Source organism: Mus caroli, unplaced genomic scaffold (genome assembly GCF_978045245.1).
Source record: "Mus caroli unplaced genomic scaffold, Mus_caroli_1 scaffold_14, whole genome shotgun sequence".
NCBI classification, from domain to species: domain Eukaryota; kingdom Metazoa; phylum Chordata; class Mammalia; order Rodentia; family Muridae; genus Mus; species Mus caroli.
This window is the reverse complement of record NW_028227269.1, coordinates 114,823,350-114,847,658: the sequence shown is the minus strand read 5'-3', so window position 1 is coordinate 114,847,658 and position 24,309 is coordinate 114,823,350. Positions and strand designations below refer to the sequence as shown.

At 46.3% G+C, this 24,309-nt stretch overlaps 1 protein-coding gene across 1 annotated transcript in view; it reads right to left on the bottom strand.

Annotated features, from left to right (window-relative positions):
- Positions 1-1,512: 1,512 nt before the first annotated feature.
- The window catches only part of Ptprn2 (protein tyrosine phosphatase receptor type N2), an 808,594-nt gene continuing 785,797 nt past the window's right edge, over positions 1,513-24,309 (bottom strand). The window contains exons 22-23 of the mRNA XM_021179074.3: positions 10,031-10,104; positions 1,513-3,109 (exon numbers count right to left, since the gene is read on the bottom strand). Coding sequence (XP_021034733.1) covers positions 3,038-3,109; positions 10,031-10,104 — 146 coding nt within the window. The 3' untranslated portion in view covers positions 1,513-3,037. The remainder of the gene's footprint in view (positions 3,110-10,030; positions 10,105-24,309) is intronic.

Here is a 24,309-nt window from a genome sequence, read left to right as displayed (position 1 = left end):
CAGGAGAAACCAGTTTAAGATACAAGCACAGGCAAAGACTTTTTTTTTTTAAATAAGATTCCGGTGACACAGGAAAGAATACCAAATATCTTTAAAAATCAGATTGTGTGAATCTAAAAGTTTTCTGTACAGCGAAGGAAAGAAACTGTTAGCAAAGAGAAGGGACAGCCCACAGAAAGGGAGACCTTTGCCAACCATACAACTGACAGGGGATTAATAGCTAGAACCTATAATGGCCTAAAAAAAAAAAAAACCCATAAACCCAAATTATCTAACTAATAAATGAGAAAGCAGAGGGTCCTCCCAAAAAATGAAAATGGCCCATAAACACGTGGAAAATATTCAAAATCTTTAGCTATCAGGGGAAGCCTGTTAAAATGACACAGTTTCCTTCTCAGCCCAGTCAGAATGGCTCATCAGGAAAACAAATGGGGTCTGAGAGATGACTGAGGGTTTTAAGTGCCCACTGCTCTTGCAGAGGACTCCATTCCCAGAACTCCACGGACTCCTGCCTGGACATCATGCAGGCAAACACTCATAAAATAAACGCATCTTTTAAAAGAAAAAACAAATGCTGGCCAAGATGCAGGGAGGGCATCTTACGCACCGAGGGGGCGAGGGGAAGTATTAACCATAGTGTAGCCACCATGGAAATCTGTTTACTTTCTTCCAAAAATTAAAAATAGAGCCACTTTAATATCCAATAAGCCCATTCCTGGGCACTTACCTGAAGGGCGTTGAGTCAGCATGACATAAATATTCATGTTATTGTTGCAGTTTTTACAACAGCTGGAATATGATCCAGCCTAGATAATTGGCAACTGATTAAAGAGATGTGTTACCTGTATTCACTGACATTTCACATTGTCTTTAAAAAATTATGCTGTTTTCAGGAAAATGAATAGAAGAAGAGATCGAGTTGAGGAAAACAAGCCAGAATCAGAAAGACAATACATTTTCTCTCATACAAGGAATCTAGATGTGTGTGTGTGTGTGTGTGTGTGTGTGTGTGATAAAATTAATTATTTCATCATTTTGTATATTAACTGAAGAGTTAATTAAAGAAATGATGTACTATTCTTAGGAAAGAAAGAGAACCCATGAAGCCTTGTCCCCAATCACATCTGTTGCCATCACCGGAGCTTGAGCTGCGCAGGAGTGTTTTCCTGTGGCATGAGATGCTGACAAAGACAATGTGGACTGGGTAGGAGGACCAGTCTCAGTGAGGTGGGGCTTTGATGAGAGCTGAGGGCGGCTTCTAGCAGAGCAGAGTGCACCCATCCTGTTCTGCAGCCCTCTATGATCTCTCAGTAACTTAAATAGTGAAATCCCAGTGATGTAGAATCCCAGGTATGAGCCTAGTGCAGAAGACAAGCCCGTGGTGCCCCTCAGGCTCTGGAGAAGGGGCCATGTGTTGATTTACATCTTTAGGAAATAAAAAGTCACTCACGGGTCGAAACTGCTCTCACTTTCTCAAATAAAGACCATCAAATATGAAATCAGAAGGTTTAATATGACACAATTAAATATATCTGTATATCACACTGAGAATTTTCCTTTAAACATAAGAAGTTACAATTAAGTATATGCTTCCTATATTCAGATAAATTCATTTCTATTAATTATCATTTAAATTCCGGGAAGGGGCAAATGACTTGGGAGAGAAATGTCACAGATGTTAAGCAGGTATACAATACAACTAGAGACACGATACACTGTGGCATCTCTTCTCTCTCGGCAGCCACCTCCATCACATACCGCAACTTGAAATGTCGAGGCTAAGGGGAAGGAGCAATGGGGACACAGGAGATGGGCTTTTTCATACTCAACCCTACAAACAAACTGGGGCTTAAAGCAATGTCCTCTACCTCGCTGGGTGCTAGCGCCTTGCACTTACTGAAGTGGACTTCCTACATGTGGACAGGTGGTGGGCACAATGCCCAAAGGTTTTGGCAAATTGGATCATCCAGTAAGAATGTGTTCATGTGTTTCGTTATCTGGGAGGATGCAGGAGGCAGAGCCAAAGGGGCTTCCCAGACTTCTTTCCAGGAGTAGGAGCATCAGAGACTTTTCAGTACCTTTGGGGGCTCCCTGGGGATGCTGAATGGGAAGCAATGGGGACCCTTGGAACTTGCCATACTCATTCTGGTTTTATAACTTCAACAAAAGTATACTATGGGTGCCTGTGCTTGCAATGTAGAAAACAGAATCCTAATAGTAAAGATGTACCGGGGCAGGTTCCTCTATAACTTTGCAAAGGTGAGGCTGTCACCTGGGTCCTCGCTTCTGGAACAGGTACAGCACCCATACTTCAGGACGGTCAAGGTGTCTACCCTTGGGAAACCCTTTTTCTTTTCTGTCTTTGGAATCTACATTCCAAATGTGTGACTGGTGGACATCAGTAGGAATAGACAGAACTCCATGATAATACCCTTGTCATTTGCCCCAGGGATGCAGGACACTGATCTTTTCCTTAAAGGGTTCCCCTGGTTGTCTTACAGGCAAACACCAAATATGATTCTATACCTGGTGCTTCCCAACAGGTGTCTTGCTGGTTGTCCTGGCCCATCCACCCCCTCTCCAGCAATTTACAGACATAAGCACACTCCTGAAGAGGCCACAGTGGGTTTCTAATTACTGTGTCATTGATGTGACAATGTCAAAGTGTGCTTTAGGGAAAAGGGATTTTGTCAAGACTGTGATACAAGTAAGCTGAGTCTTTCCTTCCTTCCTTCCTTCCTTCCTTCCTTCCTTCCTTCCTTCCTTCCTTCCTTCCTTCCTCCCTTCCTTCCTTCCTTCCTTCTTCCCTTCCTCCCTTCCTCCCTTCCTTCTTTCCTCCCTCCCTTCCTTCCTTCCATCCTAACTGGGTGTTTCCACACATGTGCTATTTGGTCAATCAGAAGTACACATGACTAGCCACCTGCACTGACTGTGGAGCCCGAAGGACCCTGTTACTACACAGAAGATGCAGAACTGATATCCTGTTGCGGTCCTGGAAGCACTCGTGGTGGGGTCCCACCAGCTCCAGCTTCAGCGCCTACTGGGGAAGGGCCTTCAGGATGGCATTCACCTCCTCAGCCACAGCTGTCAGCGCAAACTCAAACTGCTCCTGAGGAAGAGACAAGTGAGAAGGGACAGTGAGTGAGGAACATCTTCTTCCAAGACCAGGGAAAGCCTGGATGAAACAGTTTAGGAAACAGATACTGGTCACAGGTATCACCAGAAGGAGGGCTCTCTGGTTGCTAGTCTAAGTTGTGTCCTTTGGATTGGTGTGTGTGTGTGTGTGTGTGTGTGTGTGTGTGTGTGTGTGTGGTGTGGGGGAAAGCCTTGCTCCTGCTGATGGAGGGTACTTCTATAGTTACAGTGGGGTCAGGAGTCACCAGGTAAGGCTCTACATGTCTTAATGGCAATGTCTCACCACAGCCAAGTGTTTCGGTAGATGGGGTGGGAGTAGGTGCAAATGCCAGAAGACCACACTCTATTGCAGCCACAACCATAGCTCTGCTGAAACGGGGTGCAATGGCTGCTTCTAGTTAACAGGCTATCTCCAATTCAACTCTGTCCTCTCTGTCAGGGAACCTCCTGCCATCCATGGAACTCTTAAGACAGTGACTCTCATATCTATTCACAAATGGAGAGGAACATGGTCCCCAGCTAAGGAGCAGCCATGGGAAGATCAAGGTGAGGACAGTGGTTGAGAGGGAGCTAGCCTGTCTCCTTTTAAGGACTGATGGTCAAGATCAGAAATTGGGTGGCTATCTTCCCCCTTTTCAGCCTCCACATGAATCCTTGCAGACTCCGTGGCTCAGAGCTCTGGAAGCATCAGCCACTGGTTGATCACACTGCAGAAGTCATGGGCGTGATAATTTGTGCATCCCTTATGTAGGTAGCAGTCACAGACTGATTGATTGAACAGCTCTCTGTATAACCCTACAAACTCATTGCAATGCCAGCATTAGTGTGCAACCAGAACCAGACCCCACCTTACCATGGATTCATATTTGGACTTTTAGTGGCCTGGGGCTAAGTCTGGTGCCAGCCACACTTACTGCTCTACTATGGTGTTACCACACATGGACCCCCCATTGACCTCTACTTTTTATGTTGAGACAGAGTTTCGCTTTGTAGCTTTGTAGCCCAGCTGCCCTGACCTTCTTGACTCTTCTCAGCTGAACAATGGCTCACTGGTTAAGTATATAGCACCCTTGGCTGTGCCCACAATTGGAGTGGAATCACCTGACCCCAGAAAGGAAGTACATTTGCAATTGGAATTTATGTTCAGCAAATGTCTTAAAAATCAGTGGAAGATGCAGCTATGGAATAAAACCCATGATAGGTGAGTGGAGACACCAGGAAAGGAAAGAGCAAGCATCTCCTGGTGTTGTCTGAGTGGGTGGGAGATACCAGAGCAGGATCAAGGTCCATGAAAGAGCAAGAGCCTCCTGGTGTTGCTGGAATATGTGGCAACAGAAAGAACTCTATTCACGCTGAACCAAGGAATAGTTTTTAAAGCACCTAATTCTGTTTACAGAAAGCAGAGCCTACAGTCTCTCTACAAGTCTTCCAGCGTGGCCCTGCACCTGGAGAAGCTCAGACTGGAGAAGGTGTCACTGTGACTCTCTGTCACCCATGTCATTGCAGGAGCAGGTGTCACTGTCTGTGTGTCACCCCATGTCCTTGCTGGGGCAGAGTTCACTGTGTTCTTGCTGGGGTAGGGAGAAAGCCTGTACACCTCTTACCTAGCTGACCTGTGTGACATGGAAGGACACTTGTGTGGTCCAGATGAGCTGCTTAGATAGGAGTCTGCCATCACAGAGTGGCCATACATGTGACCATGACTGTGTTCATGTTGATGGCTGTGGTGGTGTGAAGATCACAGAGCAGGGTGATGGCTGTTCAGTTGTACTTTTGCTTGCATTTTAAAGCATTCGCTTGAGTGGTTGCTATGACAACTGTCATCCTGTATTCTAATGACAGCTTCAGTGAAGTGTGATACCTGTACCTACAACCCTGAGCTCCTCAAGCCAACACAAGAGGTGATTCCCAAGGAGGCTCTCAAAAGGGATCTAAGACCCAGTGTCTTTCTGTGTCCCTGCTGCCCCTCTTTGCAGTGCTAGATCAGCCCCTTGGTCTAAAGACAGAGCCAGGAGAAGTGGGGATGGCCATGAATAAATAGGTCATGTGTGCATGAATAGGTCAGGTGTGGACTGAGTCAGGCAAACAGACAGAATCACAGGAAGAATGACAGATGAGGAGAGACAGAAAGATGGAAAAGAACGAACAGATATTCTGAGAGAATGGAGAGACAGAAAGAGGGAGTGGAGGGAGAGAGGGAATAAGGGATGGAGAAAAAAAGGAGGCAGACAGACAGGCATGGGGCTCGGGAGATAGGGAAGGGAATAACTTCTCTAGTCTGTGGGTGAGAGAGTGGGCTGGGTCACTTCCAGGTATGACACATACACCTGATTGAATCATCACTTCTTGGTCCAAGCTTAGTTAGCCTGGAAAGGTGGGACACATCTGAGCCCAGTGCCCTGTTTCTAGGGACTTGGAAATGCATAGGGCATAAGGAGGATGGACTTGGGGAGCAGAAGTCGAAGGTGAGAGGGCATTGGGCACCATGTACTCACACATCCACATATATTCATACACATACACACCCATCACACCCTTCCATATATAGTAACACCACACACATGTTCACACTCACCCACACTCACTCTCTGCCCCCACGCACTCATACCTACTCCCACATACATTTGCAAGCACCATGCATTCACATCCCCCCCCAGTCACCCCCACTCACTCATGCACACCCTTCCATATCCACACGTACTTGCACACACTCACTCACACATCTACATGCATCCATGGGCAATCCCATTCTCCTCTGTCACACACATACACACACACACACACACACACACACACACACACACACACACACACACACACAATGCGGGGGAGTCCACTATCGACTCCTCATTTGCATGCTTTTTGCACACACCCTTGGGTGTGCCTGTCTTGTTGAGCGCTCTGGGTTATAGGACTGCTTTCTCTAGAACTGATGAATGTAAAAGAGGAAATATCACAGGGTGTGGCGGCCCTGGACGCAATCATTCCACTCGGGAGGATGAGGCAGGAGGAAAAGGGCAAGGGCAGGGTGAAAGAGAGAGGAATGCTTTAGTGTGTGGGAACAGCCCAAGGAAACCTTTCCTACACACAGTTAACCTACACTAATAACAACAACCAAATTAAGCCAAAACCACAGGATGGAAAGTGTTAAGGCCTCTGGTTACTATGGCAACTCTTCCAGGCCCTGGGGAGGGAGGGGAGGCTGTGTCCATAGCAGACACAGCTGAGGTAAGGATTAGCCTGAGTCCTGCCTGGATTCCCTGTTTGCAGCTTTCCTGATACCTTGCCTCCCTTCTCCAAGGCTGGCTCCTTTTGTACCTGTCAGAATCCTCAGCAGCTGCCCTAGGTGGTGATAAGGGGCTCTTGTCTTAATCCTGGCTAAATCCTCATAGGCAACCAAGCCTTTGTGTGTCCTGGTGTTTTTTCTCAGTTCATGATGCTAGGGCAGGCATTTGTTAGGTGTTTGCTGTGTGTACAGGAAGCCTGCCTTTCAGGAAGAAAAGCTGTTACCCTACAACTCACTTTAACGAGGAGTATGTGCTGTCAAGAGTCTCCAGTCCACCCAAGCTCATGTGTCAGTCAATGGTTGTTACCCTTCCTCTGGTCCAAATGGTGGGATCTGATCAAGTACCTTCACATGAATTGAAAAGCACATGCCTGCCTTCAGCTTGGGTGAGGAGCATGGCTCTGTTTGGCCCCAGTTATTTTTCTGTTTTTACAAAACCAAAGTGCAACGAGCAGCCCAGTATCATAAGGTGAATCTGGGGAAAGCGCCATAAATGTGAGAGGACTGACCTTTGTGTTGCCATGGACACGGGAGCAGGTTCCCACCTCTAAACATCCAGCCTGAGGGAGGGGACAAATCCTTGTCACCATCCACCAGAGAGCAGGCCATGTGGGTGGACTTGGTCCCTGAGCCTTGTGTCACCCTGAGACACAGCTGGCTGCAGGATGGAGCACACGGGTTCATAGATATGTAGAAGTAAACACACACCACAGTGATAATCAAGATAATTATTAATATTGTAATAATCAGTAGAATCATCACCATGGCCACAAAGCACCGAAGCTTGGGCTGGTGCTGCGTGCTGGGCCTGACTTCAGTAATCAAGCCATGGGGTCTGGTTTTTGGCAACAAGATACTGATATCTGAGAGCCAAATGGCAAGCTTCCTGTGATGTGTTAGGCAATGCTCCTGATTCTTGTACACACTTTCCCCTGGGATCAGTGCAGATCCTCATATATCCAGCTGATGTTTCAGGCACTCCCAACTTTCTGGTGGGGAAGAGGTCTGTGAGGTCCGCAGAGGCACAGATGGAAGAGACTGGCTTGTATTTCCGGTGGAGTCCCTGAAGCAGAGTGTGGCTCCAGGGTTGGGATTCACTTTCTATTCCTGGCTCAAAGTGTCCCTAACTTTCCTAGCATTGACAGCCTCTGCCCTGTTCTGAGCTGCCTGCTGCAGGGTGGTGCCCAACATGACCTTACAGCTGGGTGGCCCTCCCTTCCATGGGCACAAATCCTGTGGATGATTTGTCACTGCTAGCCATTGTCCTGTGACCCTCCTGTCCTGGAAGCCCCACATCTCTAAGCAGAGAGTGACCCCAGAACACTGAGGTCTTTCTCACAGGATCTTAGGTGGTTACAGAGGGGAAGTGCTCATTCAGCAGTGGGGAGACCTACAGACACAATTCAGCAGTGGTAGACATCTGGGCTGTGTGCTCTGGGGAAGATCTACTTCCCAATGGTTCTGCCTGACACACTCAGCTGGATGGGTCACCAAGGGGCATCTGAGGAACTTGGCCAACAGAGAGTTTATGGATCACTGGCCTATCATAGACCATAGGAGATGAGGGAGGGGATGTTCCATACCTGGTCATTCTGGAATGACTGTTCCTACAAGAGGTCACCATGGTCACCGACATGGGTGTGGTCTGCTCAGTCTGGTGGTCTAATGGCAACTTCAGTTTTTGATTACTATATTGTGGCTATGCAAGGTGTTAACACTAGCAGGAGCTGATTAGGGGGTCTGGTGGTTATCTGTATTATTTCTGTAGATTGCTTTTATAAAAGGTTCAGTTGATTAATTATATCTATGAGAAGACATATGCATAATATATTCCAGTGTTCCCAAAAGCCAGAAGACGGAGTTGGGCCTCCTTGGGCTGGAGTTACAGGCTGTGGTAAGCTGCCTGATAATGGGTTTTAGGACTCACACCCAGGTCCTCTGTAAGAACAGCAAGTGTTCTTAACCTCTAAGCTGTTTCTCCATCCCTGTTGTTTTTACAAGTCAAAAATAAATTCAAAATTTTAAATTAAAAAGTAAAAAGACAAAATGAAGCTTACAAAGGACCTCAAAGTTGAAGCCTCCACGGGAAAACGCCCAGTTCCTTAAGGACCTGCCTCTCTTTCTGCTTACAATAGCTTTATGAATTTATAAGCTCCAGTTATCACTGGCAACTCAACCCACCCAGACAACACAGAAAGTGATTTTAAGAAATAATACTCCAGTCAAAACCCACTCAGTTCAACTTCATCAGGCTTAATACCTCTCCGGTAGACACTAGGTTATCCAACTTCTCATGATAACATCTGAACAAAAAGTAGGGGCTTAGTAATTACCATATGTTACAGAGGGATTAATTAGACTTGGGTCACAGGCCAGGGACCCCAAGATTGTAGCACCAGGGACTGAGGCCTGGCCCAGAGTGTGCTGGCCAGCCTGACCCCATAGGGAACCCATATACAGGACAATTTGTTTTTAACTCCAGTCCTAAGGATGGAGCCCAAGGATAACCCTAGACAAGCCCTGGATCCCGGAGCCTTGCTCCCCCAGCCTCAGTAAGAGTTTTAATGGATTATTTGTTTTTATGTTATTTATACTAGTGTTTTTCTTGCATGCATGTCTGTGTGAGGGTGTTAGATCCCCTGGAACTGGAATCACAGACAGTTATGAGCTGCCATGTGGGTGTTGGGAACTGAACCTGGGTTCTCTGAAAGAACAGCCCATACTCTTAACCTCTGAACCATCTCTCAAGCCCCACTCACTCCAGGTAAGAGCTTTTATAACTTGAAATACTCTTGAGTTACAGAAGTCATTTCATAAGGGCAACTTCACATGCATGTGGATGCTAGTGGGCTCTGTGGTCGGGACCACACCAACCATGAGGAGGACCTACATCCTGAGATAAGATGTTGAGGGCTTTGACTCTGGAGGCACACATTTCTGAAATGCCTAGAGAATGGGAGACTGCATTCACCACACATCTAATTAATCCTGTGAGCCTGAAAACAAAGCTTTTGTTTTCACTCCTGCTGGGATGAATCTGAGTTATTTTTTTCAGGGGCTCAGAGACCCTGTGTACCCAGTTGCTCTGGTGACCTCTGCCCTGCTGGACACAGCACAGCAAAAGGTGGTTGAGGATGCTGGGGATAGAAAGCAGATGGGTGTTTGGAGGTGCTCCTCTGAATAGCTTCTGGGTTTGTCACTCTGTAAAGACACAGCTTTTGGCTGGAGGTATACAGCTCAGTGGTAGAATGCTTTCTAGCATATATGAAACCCTGAGTTCTACAGTCAGTCCATATAGTTCTGACATGTCATGCGATGTTCTTCCCCCTCTGCTAAATCTGGTGGAGGGTGATAGACTGGGTTTCAACTATCTGGGTCTAACTGAATCTCTGATGGTGGAAACATTTGAGTGTCTCTGGGCACAGTGATGAATCTCTTGGGAACAGCCCCTATGCCTTTACCTACTGGCTTGTATGATGCTTACCCAGACCAGAGCCATTGTGTACGGCTTATGTAAGTCCCGATTCATCCCCATCTCTGCTCCCAGGAAAATCACGCAAAGAGGCACCTTTAATACATTTAAAGTCCCAGAGGATTGATTGACAGTACCTTTGTCTGGACCATGCCTGGTCTCTGGTCCCTCAAGTGCTCCAGGGTCGCTGCGATATCAATCTCTTTAGCACCTGCAACAAATCACAAATTGGGCTGAGCTCAGTGCACAAGATAATCCACCCTGCATCTGCCAATCTCCTGCTATCGGGCTCCCTTTGGGCAAAGAGGCCAATTGAAAATTATTACACTCATCCTTCAGCAGCTTGGCAGGCAGCTGCAATTCCAGTGTTCATATAGAAAAATAAGGCCAGGGCAGCTTTCATTAGCATTAATTCAAGAATGCTGGGCTGAAAAATTGTTGTAAGATGCCTGCACAGATACTCACCAGCAGCCAGCCATTGCCATTAGGAAGCTGAGCTTTATTGGGGTTATTTTCTTCCTTATTTATTTATTTTTATCTTTGTGGTACCTTAAAGGACACACTAAATCAGAGGAAGGAGCACACAAACACGCACATGCACACACACACACACACACTTCAATCTTGATTGCTTAGGATTACTTTGTCTTTAAAATATGAAAGGCGGGCTGATCTTTTATGGCTTCATATCGGTTTTTAAATGTACAGTTCCTTGCCTCCTAAAACTGAAAGTGCTAGATCTGAGGAGAAAAAAAAAAAAAAAAAAAAAAAGAAAGAAAGAAAGAAAGAAAGAAAGCAAGCAAGCAAGCAAGCAAAGCACCCAGGCTGTGTTCATGGTAGGAGGCTCCGTGGAGAACTGCATCCTGGGTAGCTGACACCTCTCTGGGTGAAGACTGCTGCCCATAACAGGCAGTGAGGTGTGGATCTCAACCTTATTAACTTACTGCATGCTCTTGTTTTTCTATTTTGCTAGGCCTTTTAGTGGCAAGCATATTCTCTTTTTAAAACTGTTTTATTTTATGTATATGCATATACATGTGTGCACCCTGTGTGTGCCTGGTGCTCCTGGAGGCGGGGAGAAGATTGGGTCTTTTGGAACTATATTATAGCTGGTTGTGTCTCTGTGTGGGTGGTAGGAATGCGTGCTCTCAACTGCTGAGTCATCTTTCCATCCTGCCCCCACCCCACCCCAATACCCAGCTTCTTAAACTGTGGGCCCCATATTGGCTCATATAACTGACTGTCACTTGAGAAAAATTTGGCGATGATGGAAGATTTCAGAATGTGCCACAACCATAAATTAATTCAAAATTTAATGTGTGGAGAATTTGGAGGCATTTCTGACTGTGCATGTCACCAGGCCAATTCCACACGACAGAGAAAGCTGCCGGAAACACCTCAGCTCATTCTGGAGACAGTTACGTGTCACGAATCATGTTGCTTTTTATTCTACGTGCAGTTCTCTGCTCTTATTTAATAGGGGGCTAATTACAGAAAACATATTTTTGAAATATTTCCCTACTGTCGTTCCTCAGCATGGAGGCATCACATTAGTATATCTTTGGACTGAATTACTCTAGAATGTTTAAAAATTTTAAAAATCGCTGTTTTTGAGTTGCTGACTTGACTTTCACATAAAATTGTTAAAGGAATTTTGGCTTGGAACTAGGATGGCATTTCCAACAATTCTCGATGAGATTCTAAATATACTTCTGTTCTTTTCTATTACGTATTTATGAGAAACAATGTTCTTGGCCCTGACAATTATAAAATCAAAATATTGACCAACTCTAGAAACACTAAAGAAACTCCATGCCCTGCAGAATCAAATATTCAGCCAAGAATTATTTATTTATGTAAAAATAAATTCTAGCATGCAAATTTGTTTTAGTCTTTAACAAATGGTAAATTATACATTTACCAAAGAATTGTTTCAAAATACATTTCTTTATGACTAATTCCCAACAAATGTTTGATTTGTATGCCTTTCTCATATGTCTATATGCCTAGGATTATCTAAAAAGTCCTCAGGTATAAAGGGTCACAGACAGAAAAATTTAAGAAGGCTGTTGTGGCAGACAGTAACTAAGCCATGTAGCCGCCTGCCTGAGAGCTGCTGCAGTTTAGTGGGTAGAAGGAAGTATCCTTTGGCACGAGTACCACAGAATGCTGTGGGGGTCAGAGCTGGGACAGCCTCCAAGCAGTTCAGCAAACCCACACAGATGTGGGCAAAAGGTGATCACATTGTTAGCATTAGAATATGGCAAAGTGGGTCAAGAATCACACACACACCCCTACACACCCACCCCTACACACACCGACACTAAATATGAGGCAGTGGAGACTCATCAAAACCCAGCAGCTTGTCCAAGGTCAGAGTGGTTGGATACATTATGGAACCTGGACCCTACTGAGCACAGGCTTTGGAGGACTTTGAAGTCACAACTGTTATCAGCATGTTATATGCCTCAACTTCCAAGTTGGAAGTAAGACTTTGAAATGTCTAAGGACACCTTGTTTTGTTCCACCCTGAGCTACTGTTGTTGTTCTGAGTACCTGCACTGCCAATATCTTTCTTGTGTGTAGCAGGCCATGACCTAGGCTGTCAAGGGAAGATCACCAGGCCTAGTGAGTACAGTCTCATAAGAATGATCCTGAGTACTGAAAAGATGAACCTCTTTTGAGGCACTTTTCTGAAACGAAGGAAGACTATAGAACAACAGGCATTGTTCTATGCCATGTCATGAGGAAGGTACATGGGTTCATATTCAAGGTCACTAACCTTGTCTCCTGTTTATGTGATGGGGTCAGTATGGGGCTGTGGGTCAATCCTCCTGGCAGAGGCTATGAGTAACTTACAAGACGTAGCAGGTGCTGGCTGTGATTTCAGAATGAAACCTGCATGAGAACGGAGCCTGGCAAACTGAACTCTCCCTGGTTCCAGGTGAAGGGAGACTTTAAGACTTAGCTTTCAGTGACCCCTCAGCTTCTGGCCCATGATCCCTAAAGTTGGGAGGTTTGGGTTCAGCACGAACCATCTGCTTCTTGGTCCTTCCTTGGTGTGACGAAGTATTTACCCAGGACATGAGCTTAAAAATGGTCTCCCTGAAACTAGCCTTTTAAACAAATAGAAGGCAGTAATCCCTTCTAGTAGTCATAACATTACAGGGTTTTCATATGATAAATCAGGGTAGAATTCTCCAATACTGCCTGATGCTCCAGGAACACCTCCTTCCAAAAATCTGGTTAGGAATATCCCATAGCTAGTCAAAATGTCATTGGGTGAAGAGGCTGTCCTTCACAGGCAGGAATTCATGAGGATAGTCACTACTGATGGCAAACCATCCTTAGTGAAACGCTTTGGTTGAAGCCTTATTGTGTAACTCTAGGATGTTACTTTGGACTACAAATTCTGAATAAAGAGAATGGGAAGATTCATGAGCCCACCTCTAGACAAAGTGTTTAAAATACCAAGTAATACCTAGATGTCTCAGAATTCTCCTCAGCTTGAAGCCAAAGCTGAATAGTGCAGGAGATTAAATTAATGATGGAAAAGTACAGAGAACTAAAATTAGTAAGTAATGGATTTATTAAGTGGCATCGATGGCCCTGTATGGAAAGCTGATGTCTTCTTGAATGCCAGAATTAAGAGTAATTAGTTATTTGAAGTGCATAGACACACTTCTGCATAAAATCCTTTGTGAGGGATGGACAGGTGCCAGGAAATGCTAAGAGCAGGCAAGTCTCCTATCTCTGGCTTCCTGAGCATCAGTGAGACCCCACTGTGCCTGGCACATTCATATCCAGACTCAGCTGCTGGTTGGGAAGGTAGATGGTGCAATGGTTGGCCCTGGGCTTTAATGTACAACATCCTAGCCTTGCTGAATATAAAGAGATGTGCATGAATCTCCATTAGTAGGAAGCTCCCATTATGGTGTGTTTATAATGGAACTTCCTCTTAAAAAACAAAAATGATCATAACAGAGTCCTTTTGGTGACAGTGGGAAGGTGTAGCTACTAATTATGGTGAAGATTTGCAGACCTGTTGGCTACAGCTACGGGTGCTCAAATTTGAAGACACGAGAATAGTTAGAGAATGCAAATGGAAGAGCGCACGAGCTGCAACAGTGGACTGGGACACAGTGGGATGTTTAGGGGCAACCTACAATCTTTAGCCCTGGATAGGGAACACAGTGGGGCCCCCAGAAGGCCTAGGCAATTTTTGTACAAGAGCATGTGGCTGTGTGACACCAGATATAGACTGAAGTCACACTCTTGGAATTGATGGAGTTATTTACACTGACTTTAGGGATATGTAACAGAAGTTGAATCAGGCTGGGCTCTGGGCTGGCTTTGTTCTGAGCCACACATAAAGGATTTCTGTCTTGGATTTCCTTTCTACTCTACCCTGGAAAAGTTCATCATTATTTCTGCTGCTGGGAGACCAGAGAGCATGACTAATATGACCCATGTGTGATGGGCTAGTCCCTCAATGGCCACTGGGGTATTAGAGAGCCATTAGTCCATGAATATCAACCACTCTTACTTTACTGCCTAATTCCCAGAGGGGCAATTGCTTGAGAAGTCTACATATGAGCCAACTACATTTTTAAGACAACATACTTCTTTTTTTTTTAAGCTTTAGATAAAAATATCACCCATTAGAAATAAGCATTAAAAGAGCATTAGTATTAAAGTATTAAAACTATTTTTTTTTTTACAATGGGAGAATCAATTTGGAGTTAAAGCAAACCGAGCAAAAATGCCCCTGGTGTGTCTTTATGAGATTTGCTTTGATCCTCTTGGAGATTGGTTATTGGAAGCCAGGTCCATGTGTCTCAGCTAATGTCATTAGCTCACCTCCTTCCAAGTGACCAGGAATGAGATGGGCTCCTGCAGTCATTCCTCAGCTTGCCCCAACAGCATGCTTCAGAGGATAACTCAATAAGGGTGGACAGGTTCTGTTGCAGATGTTTTTACCCATAAGGCTCTGCACACGGCTAACATGCAGTATATTCTTTTACACTTAAAATTACAAACATAGTATGTATCAAGCATCCAGGACAGAAAGGTCTTCTTTTTATAGGAGTGGAATAGTTTCATTGGGGTTGGAGAGATGGCTCAGTGGTTAAAAGCACTGGCTACTCTTCTAGAGGACCAAGGTTTAATTCCCAGAACCAATATGGCCACTAACAAGTGCCTGTAACTCCAGATCCTAGGGCCTCTAACACAAGGAGGTCTTCTGGCCTCTGCCAGCACTTCATGGGTATGGTTCACAGACATATATGCAGGTGAAACATCCACATAAATAACGTAAAAGTAAAATAAATCTTCAAAAATATTTTGATACCATTCTTAGAAGGAACTGAAACAATGGTCTTTCCTATGTCATAAATTAATTTAAGATTTTTTGATATTATAATATAGTTACAATATTTCACTTTTGCCTTTTGCTGTTCAAAGCTTCCCATAGACCCCTCCTTGCTTTCTTTCAACTTCATGCCTTCTTCATCCTTTAAATCACATGCATATGTGTACATGCAAACACATGCAGCCTGTTCAGTCTGTGTAATGTTAAATAAATCTAAAAGGAATGAAGTGGCCACTATGTCAGCAAAAGGCACAAAGAAGAAGGCATGCATACCTCTGCATTACATATATGCTTCTTCATGCATGCATGCATGCAAACTCATATGTCTGTCTACATCACACTCTGCATTTCATATTCACCACCCCTGCCCCCCCCCCCACTCCCTGCATACATGTGTGCCAATACTGCATTCCCCTCTCCTGGCCTCTGTCCTGGCTAGTTTTTGCTTTATACATTTTCACGACTGATCCTAACAGAAGGCTTACCAAAAAATACAAGCACCAAAGTTTTTCTTTCTGACCTAGATAATCTATATTTTGCAAAATTTCTGGGGCTCAAAGGAGACAAATGTGCTCTATATTTGTTTGAAAACCAAAAAATATCAGGACAGAATAAATGGGCTTTCTGCTTTTTTCCCCTTTTGAACAGATTCTAAATCATTGTCCTGGAGAAACTGAGATGTTTCTAGGTCTTTACAACACAGTATAACAAAATCTAAAGCTCTGAGAGCAACTGATGAAGCCCCCACCCTGGACTGTTCCAGCATAGGGGACGGTGGAAAATGCCTAGCAGTGTTCTATGTGCTTCTGGTGCCTCTGACCACACTGCACATCCTAACTGCTTTGGATTCTCCCACATGATTCTGTGATGTGGAGGGAATTCAGGGGAAGGTCACAAAGGGACAGAGGTGGCCCTAATGGCATCCGCAGTGACATGACCACCCTGAATCCCTAGAACAACCCTTTCTTTTTTTTTTTTTTTTTTTTTGGTTTTTTCGAGACAGGGTTTCTCTGTATAGCCCTGGCTGTCCTGGCACTCACTTTGTAGACCAGGCTGGTCTCGAACTCAGAAATCCGCCTGCCTCTGCCTCCCGAGTGCTGGGATTAAAGGCGTGCGCCACCACGCCCGGCTGAACAACCCTTTCTTGACAGATGTGCCTTAAATCCTATACAACACAGCAAGTCAGCAGTCCAGTGATGAAGGAACAGTATTACATGGACACACGGGGTGTAGATCTGGTTGGGGAAGAGGACACTGGTCTGAGGTGTGGCTACTTGGGAGCTGCCTCAGCTCAGGGTACTTTGGAGAACTGCACCCCCTTCCTGAAGTCCCTAGCTCTGAATGGGAATATAGGTTATAGAGAGACCAGGCCAGGCAGGTGGGCACAGTGCCATCATGTGGGTAAATGAGGAGCAGAGGAGGAAGAGCTCTTACAGAAAGACTAATAGTGGGTGCCCATCCTTTGGCAGGGTGCTAATGCTATGTCATGTCATGTCATGTCATGTCATGTCATGTCATAGGGATTGTGTGTTTCCTACTTGTGAGCACAGGTGGTCTCCCAGAGGTGCCCATCCTCTTCCAGACTCTACCCCCAATATGAATGGCTAAAGGGGGTAGGAGAGAGGAGGACCAAGGCGCTGCCAAAAGCACCCTAGTGTCTATACAGGTGGTAGCCAGGGGACAAAGACCATGGGGCTCAGAAGGCAGAGGCTGCTGGAATCCGAGGGTGGGAAGGAAAAAGCTCACATTTGGACTAAATGACAGCAACTTATGGTCTTCAATGAGGAGCAGCTGAGAGAGAATGGCCCTGCCTGGAGTCAAGGGTTCGGGCCTTGGAAGTGAACCCTCTTAGGTGGTGTAGTGTGGGTGGGGCTAGTCCAGTGTGAGCCATTCTCTGGTTGAGGCAGAGGCACAGCCAAGAATCCCTGCTGCTCAGTGGCAATGCAACACCCCACAAGGATGAAGCCACATATGTGGACCTACACATATGTTGTCTATGTGCTCTACACACTCATTGTGTAGGACAACAGGCTGCCGTATCATCATGAGTGCAGTAGTCTCAACCCTTCCCAGCAGATAAGCACGTTCTTTCTCTATCATAAAGGCTGTGCGGGGACAGCCATGTACCAGAACTCCCTTCCTGCTGTCTGTTATGGAACATGTCTGCCTCCCAGCTTCTAAGATATGTGTTCCATGTAGTAATGATGTCACCCCGATGCCTGGTCACCACGCCAGACACTCTAGGAGCTCAGAAGAAATGTGCAGAGGAGAGGTGGGCAGCAGGGGACCCACACAGGGCCAACACATACTGTACATGACTGACAGTTCCAGAGGTGGGGCTCCTCCTACCTGGCCCCTTTCTTCTGGCTTTTAAAACCTGGACTCACTTGAGCTGTGAGGCAGGCCATCTCCATTGTGAAGACAGGTTGTGGCCATCTGTGCCTTTCTCTTCCTGCCGGTACTTGAAGCATTCCTCTTTCCCTGCAGTTTGCCCCATCTGTTTGTCCAAACCACATATGAGCTGGCCATGAGCACAGCCTTTCCTTTGTGCCAACCCTCTGATGCTATACCAGCTGATGCTAGCTACTTCTGTAGACTCCAAGTCTGACCTGCCTCTACCCAGCTCTTACATCCTCTAGTCCTCTTGTCCCCATGGCTACCGGCCCTGTGAACATCCACACGTGCTGTCTCCTCTCCTGTGATTCCAGGCTGTAAGAATGGAACAGATTTGCTATCAGCTGTTCCTGCCCTCAGTCCTTTTTCCTCTAGGTGGCTGGCTCATTATAGCCCAGGCTAGTCCCCATTGGTCTTCCCCTCTACTCCTGGAACATATCAAAGCCACACTTCTACAGCTCTTCCCTGGTGGGCTCTGGCCTCTTTTTAGGAAGAGGAGGTCTCTGCAGCTGACCTGAGCTAGTTTGAGGTCTTTGGGCAAGTCATCAAAGTTCTCAAGGCCCACTCTGTCACCTTTCAATACAGTAGCCAGGTCCCCTTCTTCCTGTGAAAATGGCTTGTAGGTACTCCCTGAGCTCTGTGACAGCTCCGTTAGCACTCTCCATCACCTAACGGCTACAAACTGTAGCCAGCCACCGACACAGCAAACACTGTGTGGTCCCAGATGCTGCACTGGTCATATGTGCTTAGTGGACAGGCTGACATGGTGGCATGTGTGTTGGACAGGCTGGCAGAACACCTCCATGTTTTAAGCTTGGGTTCTTTGAAAGCCTGAATGGCACTGTGATTGTGAAGACATTGAGCTCCTTGAAAGGGTGGGGAGGGAGGCCACACCCATGCCCTAGGACACAAGAAAAGGTGTTGTGATAGCCCTGGGGCTGCTTATATTTTGATGCTAATTCACTTTCGGGGGGGGGGGGGGGGGGGGGGTGGTGAGAAGAGGAAAGAGTCAGTTCTCAGGTGACTTTCTGTGAACCTTCTCCCCACCTTAATTTGTAAAATAAAGGCTAGAGAGGGTGACTGGGCAGGAGAAGAGAAGGTGGAGCTTTAAGTTTGGGAAAGAAGGAGGAGGGGGAGAAGGGAGGAGGAGGTAGAAGGAAAGTGGAGTAGAAGCTTGTGGCCTGGAGAAACCGCAAGTTATGAGGGGTCTCCTAGAGGGGGAAGATAGTAGTGCAGTGGTAGATCTGCCCAATCTAGGTACACAGCTTGTACTCATATTAATTGAGTTGTGTTTTTATTGCCCAGACTTATTTGGGTTGGAGATTTGCTGCAACAAAAATGTCCTATGTGGGGTGGAGACAAGGCTCGCTGGAGACAATTGCTACTTTTATAAAGGACCTGGGTTTAATGCCCAGTACACAACTATCTGTGACTCCCAATCCGGGGGATCTGATGCTTTCTTCTGGCCTCTAGGCATATCAGGCATGCACAGGGTGCACATACATACATGCAGATAAAATACTCATATACACAAAAATAAAAATAGATCTTAAAGGGACAAAGTCCCGTGTTCTGTAGCACTGAAGGAGCCAGGGAGTGATGATAGCTGGAAGGGTCTCCCAGGCAAGGCAGGCATCTAAGGTGTTCTGTCTGACACTGCACTTACACTGTGGAAGGAGATCCAGAGGGCTGGAATGGGGTAGGGAGGCTAGCCCAGCAGCTACTGGAGCAGGACATGGGGTTGTGGGGCAGGGAGGCTTGGCAGGGGCTGGGCCTGTCGAAAGGAGAGGTTGTTTCTCCTTCCATCCTGAGGGATTAAACTCAGGTTGTCAGACATACATAAAAGCCTTTACCCACAGAGCCATCTCTCCAGCCATCTTTTTAATCTCATAATCTCAAGTTGGTATATATGATTACATATTAAACAGAGTAGCTCTGGAGGGATGCCACCTTTATAGATGTTCAATGAGCCATATGTTATTAGTTGTGGAAATGTTCTGTCCCTGCCTACACGGATAGTGCTGTGTTGTATGACCCTGTGCTGTGCACTAGCCTTCAAGGGTCTCTTTGGGTTGTGATCATGCTTGGCTCCCTAGGCGGACCTCCATCAGCTGCTCAGGCCTACTGCTAAAAGTTAACTTCTCTTATAGGAAGATGAGGACTCTCTGTGACCTTGGATTCATAGCAACAGAGAAAAGGATTTTGGGAGAAGACATTTTAAAAGATAAAACATTATAAGAGATAAACGATACATTAAATTCTTCTGTGGAACAAAGAATACAGCCAAGACAATGAGGAAACCCCATTACATGGAAAAAAGGTAAAGTGCTAGCCACACATCTGATAGCGATTAAAATTCATAATATAGGAAGCATTCCTACAACAAAACAAGTGGCTCTAACTCACAGACAAGCAAAGAGCAGAACCACTATTTACCCCAAGAAGATCTACCAATGGCAAGTGAGCCTGTGAGATGTCGAACATCACTAGTTGGGAAGGAAACAGGAGCAGAGCTGCAATGTGATGACATCATACATACCAAGGGGCTACAACCCCAAACAGAAAAAAGTAACTGCAAATGCTGGCAAGTGCAGGGGAGCCCACATGTGCTACCAATGAGAATGTAAACCTGTCAGCCACTGCGGAAGCCAGCATAGAGGTTGCTCAAAAGAAGGAAGGAAGGAAGAAAGGAAGGAAGGAAGGAAGGAAGGAAGGAAGGAAGGAAGGAAAGAAAGAAAGAAAGAAAGAAAGAAAGAAAGAAAGAAAGAAAGAAAGAAAGAAAGAAAGAAAGAAAGAAAGACGGAAGGAAGGAAGGAAGGAAGGAAGGAAAGAAAGAAAGAAAGAAAGAAAGAAAGAAAGAAAGAAAGAGAGAGAGAAAGACAGAAAGGATAGATGGAAGGAAGGAAGGAGAGAGAGAGAGAGAGAGAGAGAGAGAGAGAGAGAGAGAGAGAAAGAGAGACACTAAGTGTCAGCACCCCTTAGTACTTACCCAAAGGGCCTCAGGTCAACACATGGCAGAGATTCTTGTACACCAGTCTTTACTGTAGCAGAATTCAGACTAGCTCAGCTATGGGACCAACCCAGGTGTCCATCAAGAGAAATGGACAAAGACAGTGCAGAATTCACAACCTCACTTTTTGAGCCTTAGTGAAAAATGAAGTCCTGTTGTTGTTTGAGGAAAAATGGATGTAACTGGAGATGATCCTAAGTAAATGAAGCCAGGCTGGGAAAGATATCTGATTTTTCTCTCCTTGGTTGGTCCCTGGTTATATAAATATATATATATATATATATATATATATATATATATATATACACACACACACACATACATGAACCCTCACATGTCTAACATGAAGGTAGATGAGGAGGTATCTAGGGGAACAGGAAGGACTAATGGGTGGGGAGACTAAAAGAGGGTAGGAGAGTGAGAGAGAATCTTCTCAGCATATAACATACAATATATATTTATCAAATATAAAACTTGAAAGTAAATACATTAGAAAAATAGAACCCAGCAGAGCAATGACACACAGCATGTGTGGGCAGAATGGAACCCTGCGCTGTAGGGTGGGACAGCCATGGTGACCCCTGACTCAGCCATCCCGCTCCTAGATACATACTCAAAACAGTTCCAAACAGGGATTCCAGCAGATTGTGCACGTTACAAATTGACCAGTGCCTGTCAATAGATGAGCCAAACGTGGCCTGCTCTGTAACTGATTTAGGTTAGTCTGTTGAAGGGGAACATAAAAACACTGTGCTAAGGGGAAGTCAGCCAGGTGTATAAGGGTGAACAGACTAGGCTTCCCCAGGCATGAGATACTCAGGCCAGTCACAAACTGCACATCTTATAAAAGAGGGCACCCTGGAAGTAGTGACAATGGGTGGAGAGATGGTTGTGGAGGAGGAGCCTGGTTCTGCATAGCCAGTTATCCCCATCCACACTGGCTGACCTCACAGCCCAGCAGTGTGTGCTAGTGTAAGCCTATTCTAATGCACGCTTGTGCAGGACATGGAGGTCGGAGAACCACACTGGAAGGTGCAGTTTCCAGCCTGTCGCTGACCAATCAGAAGCACCTGCCTTGCTCTGTACTAGAGCAGCAAGGCCCCGGCTCAGGGAGATCTGGCTGATGGTCTCTATTCAAAGCAGGTCTGTGCCTTGTGTGGAGGCCAAGGGACCCTTTCCTCTTCCAAACTCCTTCTAGGAATGTTGCCAAAGCCCTGCAGTCCTGCACTGTGTGCCTGTGTTGGCCCTGCCTGAGTGATCCTTAATGCCAGAGCTCTATGGGTCCGGGTGCTGTGGTGACTCAGCCATGGAAGCTTGGGTCTTTCAAACTTTATAAGGAAATAGGAAGAAGCCCCGAGTAAGGGGATGCTAAGGCTGAACAGAAATGCAGAAAGCACAAGGCAGCAGCAGCAGCACGGGTGGAAACGCAGGCACGCGGGGCCCGGTGAGAGCCAAACACTTCAGCGGGAGAGGCCCATGCATCTCTTCCCAGTAGAAGATGCATTTGCTGCACCAAACAACAAACATCTGTGATCTCCAGACCCTATTACCTATGTGCAGCTTGGCCCTTCCAGCGCGGGGGTCCATTTACTTTGATTTCCAAGTGCATCATTGTCTACTTGCTAACAAACCAGACAGCGCGGAAAGAACTTAAATTATTCCAGCTCTATTCTTCTAGCCCTTGTGCTAGGCCTGAGGACCTTAATCCCTGAAAGGCTGCGTGAATGAGAGCCGCTGGGTGCAGCTGGGCGCACAGGGCGGAGGACTCTGAGGACGGCACCGCCTCGGCTGCACAGGCCAGCTTTGCAAAGGCTTTTTTTTTTTTTTTTTTTTTTTTTTGCTGGTCCTGCAATTCATTTATTTTAAGAAAGGGAACTGGGAAGAAAGGCTACAGTCCAGGTCTTTGGGCCTCTGATCATTTGATGAACGCTGGGTTGGCAACATGGGCCTCCAGCTTCTCAGGCCAAACAAAGGCACCCCAGCCGCCCAGGACAAAACCCCAGCGGCCTCTAGGGGTGGCGGCCTGGGAAAGGCCCACCTCAGTCTGTGAGGAGCCGCCTGCCCTTTGATCTCTCTTGAGACCCCAGCCGGGCCCCAGGTCAGGGGATTTCACACTGCAGACCCCTGGGGAAGGGAAGCAGGTCAGTTTTGGTGATGGATTCTAGAGAACAGGGAGCCTGCTGGCTCCGACCAGTTCCACATGGATGATCTTGCATTGTGAGCACAGAGCCCACACTTTAAATGGAATCTGATATTACATGGTAGAATGGTCCTAGCAAATGGCAGGCCTAGGCCGACTGACGACAGTTAGCCCACCCCCTGGGCCTGACCAACTGACTGCCCTTGCTTCTTTCTCTAGGAGGTGAATGGAGTCACTAAAACCCCATGCCAGATCACGCCAACCCAGTGTTCCCCACTAGGGCCCAACGCTGGCTGGTACCTTAAGAGCTCACCCTGCTGTTTGCCATCTTTTTGCATGAAATAAATGTTTGCCAAAGAGCTTTTTATAGCACCCTGCAAGCATAGCCATGAAAGAAAACATCTAGCTAAAATTGTCTGTATCATTCTGAGGGAATTTTGGTGTAACAAAAGGAAAATATTATGTTCATGAGAGCAAATACAGGATGGGCGATAAGAGAAGTATGTGAGTCCTGTTGATTGCTACCACCCGCACCAGGCATCAGCGACTGCACATTCGCAAAGAGAAAAGATGTTTCCAATGAGCCAGAGCAGCATTCATAGATAAGGAGACAGAAATTTGTAAGAAAAAATGTTAAGGTTGTGTTAAGACGCTCTGCCAAACAACATCACTAAAAGCTGTGAGCAAGTGACAGGGCCTTTGCTTTGTGCTTGGCTTTTGTCTATGCATATTCCTGCAAGTAGCTTGGGGGGCAGAGGGGGCTCAGGGAGCAGCAGGGGAAGCCAGAGCCTGGGGTCGGTTAGGGGGGAGGGGGAGTGGCTCAAGTGACTCCAGGGCAGCTTAGCAGGCTCAAGGGTTCACAGACGAGGAAGACTATTACCCAGATCTGTGCTTCCTAGACCTATAGAATGAGTCAGTCAGGAGGGACAAGGTGAAGGCAGGCAGGCAGGTGCTGGGCCTTCCCAGCAGCTCTGCCTGGGGTTCTCAGGGTGCAGGTCCCCAGGAGTGATGGAGCCTGCTCCTTTAACTTTATCCCTGGCTTCCTTTCCCTCAATGGTCTGAATTCCACAGGACAACTGCTTGGTCATTATAGATATAGAAAGTCTTATTGTGGGCCAAGTATTGGGTTGGAATGTTCAAAACCCAGCACAGGAATGCCTGAAGTCCTCTTGAGGGACAGGCTCTAGTCTAGTCCTAGGACCCATATCCTAGGCCTGCAACCCATTTTGAGTCTTAAGGAGGGTGTTAAGAGGACTTGTGAGGGGTCAGGATGTGGCTCAGAAGCACAGGGCTTACTTAGCCTGTGTGAGGCTGGGACACACACACACATACACACACACTGGTGTATTAAAACCTGTTCTTAGGTGCCACCCCTCTAAACCAAGTCTGCATACTGGTGGTATTAGAACCTGTTGTGCCAAGAAGTCTGAATCACACCTTGCAAAAACAGTAAACAGCTGGTTTACTGGTTTTGGATGTGCTGACCTACAACAGGGTTTGA